The sequence below is a fragment of the Phoca vitulina genome, unplaced genomic scaffold (assembly GCF_004348235.1).
Source record: "Phoca vitulina isolate PV1807 unplaced genomic scaffold, GSC_HSeal_1.0 scaffold13, whole genome shotgun sequence".
Classification (NCBI taxonomy): domain Eukaryota; kingdom Metazoa; phylum Chordata; class Mammalia; order Carnivora; family Phocidae; genus Phoca; species Phoca vitulina.
Window position 1 is genome coordinate 42184742 of NW_022589716.1, and position 6000 is coordinate 42190741.

Below are 6000 nucleotides of genomic sequence, written 5' to 3' on the forward strand. Positions count from 1 at the left end.
AGCACATCGTCGATTTTCTTTGTCTCTGAGGTTGCACCCTTCCTCCTTTTTCGCACTGCTCTGTCCCACCGCAGCCTCCCCGGCCCCTGCGCCTCCTCCATGCAGTTTGCCCAGCTTGTGCCCCCTCGGTCAGCTGCTCATCGAATGCCAGCCCAGACCCACTTGGTATGCCAGCACCATCTCAGAGCTGGTTCTAATGTGAAATGTTAGCTCTCGTCCTGGCACTCTTGTTCCTGAAATGTGCTAGTAGAATACCACTGCCAAGGCAAGTTTAGCTTTGAAGATCTTGGTGTGATTATGATAGATAGTATTTTCGTGGAAGGTGTGTAGTGCTGCCTTCACCTTTCCCCCAGGTGTTTCAGTGACAAGGAATGGGAACAGGTGTCCTCATTATATAGACAGTTCTTTGTGAAATGTTGCTTGGATCTCACACACCTAGCATGTTCTTTCATTTCCGTTTTTGAAATTCTTAGTCACCTTTTTATTTTTATTGGCTACAGGAGGTGATTCTAAGCCGTTGGGTTTCTTCACGAGAGAGGAGTGACCAAGACGAACTTTAACAATTCAACCTCAGAATTCTGATTTACCAACAAATACTATTGAGTCTCCTACAGTAAGCCAAGTTCAGTGGAGGCAAAGAGTCCTCTTATTATAACCGCCCAATAATTGAAAAGTTTTAAAGGGCATAGCAGTCCCAGCACCAAAAAGCGGTTAGTATTTTACAAAATAAAATTACACAGGGGAGAAAAAAGAGCTCTGTGCTGGCCTTCAGATTCTGTCCTTGGGTCAGTCACTGACTCCCGACTGATGCTGAGCTTCTCTTCTGTGGGCCTCTTTCCTCATCCATTCAGTAAACAGGTCGGACTAGATGAGTCCCAAGAGGACTCTTCCAGCAACAGGGAAATTCTGTTACTCTCTGATTTTACCTGAAAATGACAGTAGTGTACATTTATGTGGCACAGTACTGTTTCCCAAAGGCTTGTGTACACATGCGTCTCTTGTTACTCACCTCCAGTCTGTTCCTGAAAGAGTGCCGGAGAGGAGATTTGGGGATTGTAAGACCCTGTATTCCATTATGTTAAATGGAACAAATAATGTGTCTCACCTTATCTAAGAACTTGAACCAATTACTCGAACGCTTAAAAATCCATTTAATATCTGTCAAGGATTTCCGAGTCATAAAGCCTTTAAAACCTAATCTCTGACTCTCAGTGAACTCACTGATGGACATGTTTGTGTATAGTACACAGCAATATTGTACAGTATTAGATAAAAATTGCATCGTGCTTCAGTGAACTTGTTATAAAATTAAAAAATGTAGTGAAATAATGTATGGAGATACATAATGAATGCAATTAGCATTTGGCAAAACACAATAAACCAAGCCTTTTTCAAATTGGTTAGACAGTCTTCTCCTTAGCACTAAACACCCCAGAAGTGGACGGTAAGAGCCAGAAGCTGCGAAATGACTAAGACGGGCATCTGTGTGCATTCCTCTTACGCATGGTCCTGGAGCTCCCGGCAGCCCGAGATTCTGCTTGTGGTTGTGTGTGTTAACGCGGTGCTTCTGTTCGCGGCATGATCCTGCTCTCTCGCAACAGAATCATTATATCTGCACGGTCTACATTTTAAAGATTTGTCATTCAAATGAGGGAGGTTGTCCTCTTTTTCCCCCACTGCAGACCAATAATGACCATCAACTTGAAAGAGCTTCTTAGTATTAAGTCCTTTTGCTCTTCATTAGTGATGCTAATAGTTCAACATTTTTACTACCTGCTTTGCTTTCTCCAGGCTCCTTAGCAAAGTAAAAGACTTGGCTTTGAAGCGTCACTTTCTCAAAACCCTGAAAGTCAGCAAAAATTTCTGGAGCCATATTTTTCCCTATTTCATTTGTCATTGGTGGTGACATTTCTCTCCAAGCCTGATCAGTGCATCATGTGCTTTTCTGGTAAAAACTCTTCTGTGACTCCTTCATCAAAATACTATCCTCCAAAAAAAAAAAAAAAACAAAATACTATCCTCCTGTGAGCACTCCACATCACATATCTTATCATCAGCTAATGTGCCTTCAACGTTTTGGGGACTCCCTTCATGTAACGGCTACCCATGAGATTGCACAGGTATTATTTCTAACTGAAAGCTCTGGAAGGATGTCCAAAAGCATCATCTTTAGACAAGCCTTGTAGGAAAGATATTCCTTCTTCACGTACACAGTCTGAACGTCATGTAGCAGGCCGCGCACTCTTGAGCATTACCCAAGGGCCCTGGGGTTCTGGAATGATGTACCAGCAAAGGTTTTGGTTTACAGTTACCAGCTAAAACCAGGATTAGTTTATCTTTAGATGCATTATGTCCTGGAACTTTTTTCTTATCTTCTGAAATAGATGTAACAGATGGCGTGTTTTCTTTAAAAAAAAAAAAAGCTTAGGTTCAGCAAGATTGGAAATTTGCTCTGTGATAAAAACACCTTCAGGAGTGGCTCTGGTTCACTGGGGGGGATGCTGCCCCCTCACTGAGAACAGAAGTTGCTTCACCTGCTCTCTTCAAAGTGTGTTTACGTGGTTCTTAAATCTCAAACCTTCCAGTCTTGCTTTAAAACGAATTCTTCCCCAAATCCTCCCTATGCTCCATCACTCTCCAGCTCTCCCAAGGCATCTCAGCTGCCCACTGGAGCCACATGTGCTCAGTGGCATCGCGCTGACTGGCCATGCACCCTCCAGAGAAGAATTTCACTGGCTTAAAAAAAAAAAAAAAAAAAAAAATAGAATTTCACTGGCTTTATAAGTGTAGCATGCCACACGCAAGAACACCATGAAACTTTGTGGAACCAACACTTTTTGCAAGTTCTATTTTGTCACCCAATGCAAAAAACCATACACAAATAAAGGGAGAACACGTGTTTGGCCAAGATTCTTTTATAGGATCACCTTTCTCAATACCTTATCACTTCTTTTTTTTTTTCTTCTTCTTCTAAGAAAGGGGATTTCCTAGGTCTTTTAAACTCACCTACTTTCTTCATAGGTTTTTCCACTTCCATAGCAGACATTTTTACTTAATAAAGCGGAGGAAATGATGTGACCATCCACCACACATCTAAACAGCACAAGCATTGGGCAGTCAGTCAGCTAAGACCAGCACATGCTGTGTGCTCCAGACACTACTTGAGTGATTTTACTGCAGACTCACAGACTCATTGTTTTATTTATTTATTTATTTATTTTTTTTTTTTTTTGGATAGCCAATATGGTATACCATTTTTTTGCAAAATTGTTACAGCAAATATTCAGATAGTGGGGGTTAAGATGGGGCAGACACCTGTGTTCTTGCTTCTCCCACAACAGACTTTTGAGTTCAAATGGGGGGACCCTCCCTAGGATGAAGGTTTGGGTCTCAGAGAGGTGGCCACCACACACCACCACCACAAAGTGCAAGTAGAGGAATTGACCCGAGAGCTCTCGGTCCTGGGTTTAGTGCCTTTACAAGATCTCCACAGCTGAAGTGACACCAGCCTAGAAAAGCATGTGAAATCAGAAATACAGCACAGATGACTTCCAGTCACTTCCAGCCACGTGGATTCGTTTTGGGGGGCGAGAGGAAGCACCGTGTCGTAAGAACCACCGTACCTACCATCTGTTAAAGCAGTTCTTTGTGCAGTTGATTACTTTATGATGATTCTCTTAGCTTCCATTCTAGAGGCTGACATTTTCTGGCTCCATTCCCAAACTGAGGGGAAGCAGTGACGTCTGTGCCCCAAAGTCCTAAGTTATCCTGTAAGGAGATTCAGTTCTAGAAAGTAATTAGTTCATAACATTATGCTTGGCAGGGATTAAACCAACATGAATGGGGCATGGTTTTAGGCAGGTTTGCCAGGGTGGAGTTGGTTAGGTTTCTCTTCCTTTTTGAACATAGTCTACAAGTCTGAAAAGGCACTGTTCCTTGTGGAATAAAATTTTGCCTTTTTTTACCCTTATCGTTAAAGCATTTTTGGTGTTTTTTAAGTTACTATTTACTTGAATGTGATTTTTAACTTAGTTTTCCCTTTGTTGGGGAGTACATGGGTTAAAAAGAAATGAGGTGTCTTCTCCCCACCACCCACCTTTCATTTACGATTTTACCAACTGAATTGAATTTTTAAAAATCTGATTACAGACTCCAGTAGTTAAACCATGGACGTTAACTTCCTTAAAACTGAGGTCCGGGGCACCTGGGTGGCTCAGTCGGTTAAGCGTCTGCCTTCAGCTCAGGTCATGATCCCAGGGTCCTGGGATCGAGCCCCACATCGGGCTCCCTGCTCAGCAGGAAGCCTGCTTCTCCCTCTCCCGCTCCCCCCTGCTTCTGTTCCCTCTCTCACTGTCTCTCTCTCTGTCAAATAAATAAATACAATCTTAAAAAAAAAAAAAACTGAGGTCCATTTCTGAAATTGAGAGATATTTAAACCCCTCAATTTGGGGCAACTGGGTGGCTTAGTCGGTTAAGCGTCCGACTCTTGATTTCAGCTCAGGTTGTGATCTCATGGGTCATGGGGTCGAGCCCCGTGTTGGGCTCTGCACTTAGCAGGGAGTCTGCTTGAGTTTCTGCCCCTCCCCCCATTCTTGCTCTCACTGTGTGTGTGTGTCTCTCTCTCGAAAACAAATAAATAAAATCTTTGAAAAATAAAAATAAACCTCCCAATTTATCTTAAATCTTTGCTTTCTTATATAGAAGCTGAAAAAACTTAGTCTTTCTGCCATTTTGTGAAATACAGGGATGACTTAAGAATACATAATATGAAAACACATCTGTGAAACTGTTTAACTAAGAGGTAGTATTTTTTATTTCAAAGTAAGTCACTGTTTAAGTGAAAGGTTGCATTTAAGATTTTTTAGAATCTTTACATTTTCAGAAATAATATTACACAGGTAGATAGTCTTCTTCCTAACTTTTATTTTTTAAAGATTTATTTATTTATTTTAGAGAGAGTGGGGGTTGTTGAGAGAGAATCTCAAGCAGACTCCCTGCTGAACACAGAGCCCGACACGGGGCTCGATCACAGGACCCTGAGATCATGACCTGAGCCAAAATCAAGAGTCAGATGCTTAACTGACTCCGCCACTTAGGCGCCCCCTCTTCCTAACTTTTAAATGTCACATTCTGATAAAGTAGAAAAAGTGGAATCAGAAAAACCTGGGTCCAAATTCCAAGTCTACACTAGGGAAACTGGTGACCTTGGGAGCCTTGCCTCTGAACCTTATTTGCTCACCTGTGAAATGGGGATAATCACTACCTGCTGAGTGTGTTTTGCAAACTAAATGAAATGACCTATGAAAGGGTCTAGCACATCTCGGGTATACTTTTTTCCCTTTCGGAGAAACCAAAAGTGTAAGCACTGCCATAATTGTTTTCACTAGGAGATGCATAGCCAATTTTTATGCCCTGGTAGGTGACCCAGTGGAGAAGGAGGTGCCAGAAGAAGAGTTTGAGGTAAAGTAAAGAGAGCTCTGGAGATGGAGAGAGTTGTAGTAAGCACCTCTACAAAGCAAGCCAGATACAGCCTGTGTGTGTGTGTGTGTGTGTGTGTGTGTGTGTGTGTGTGTGTTTAAATAATGTTTATCGGGTTTTCTTGGTAATAGGAGTAATTCATGAAAGCTCTCAAGGCTTTGGGAAGATGCCTTTGGGTGGATCATTTTAGACTTTCAAGTCAGTAACACTGAGGCAAACTTTATGACCTTGCTGTGAAGAGCGGTCGGTCATTGTGTGAGTGTTGGTGAGGACTAGACGTGTGCCCAGGGCCGCACCAGGGGATGAGATGAAGAGGCACGTTGTGGGGGGGTACCAGGGAGAACTCTTCTGGGAAGCAGAGTTGGTGCCAATGCTGAATTGCCTGGTCCTTCAGTTAGCATTTCGCTGGTATGATAAAAGAAACTTAATGGAAGGAGTCTTGGGTCATAATTCTGCAAAACTGAGCAACATTGCCATCTATTGGTGTTATTTCAATGCTTAATTTCCTTTATTAGGGGTAAA

General features: G+C 42.3%; 1 protein-coding gene across 4 annotated transcripts in view; it reads left to right on the top strand.

Moving 5' to 3' along the window:
* Window positions 1-3881, top strand: part of TSEN2 (tRNA splicing endonuclease subunit 2) — a 40780-nt gene extending 36899 nt beyond the window's left edge. For all 4 annotated transcript variants that reach the window (XM_032411963.1, XM_032411966.1, XM_032411967.1 and 1 more), the window contains one exon: window positions 501-3881. In XM_032411963.1, the coding sequence (XP_032267854.1) occupies window positions 501-560 (60 nt within the window). In that variant the 3' untranslated portion in view covers window positions 561-3881. The remainder of the gene's footprint in view (window positions 1-500) is intronic.
* The last annotated feature ends 2119 nt before the right edge of the window (window positions 3882-6000 follow it).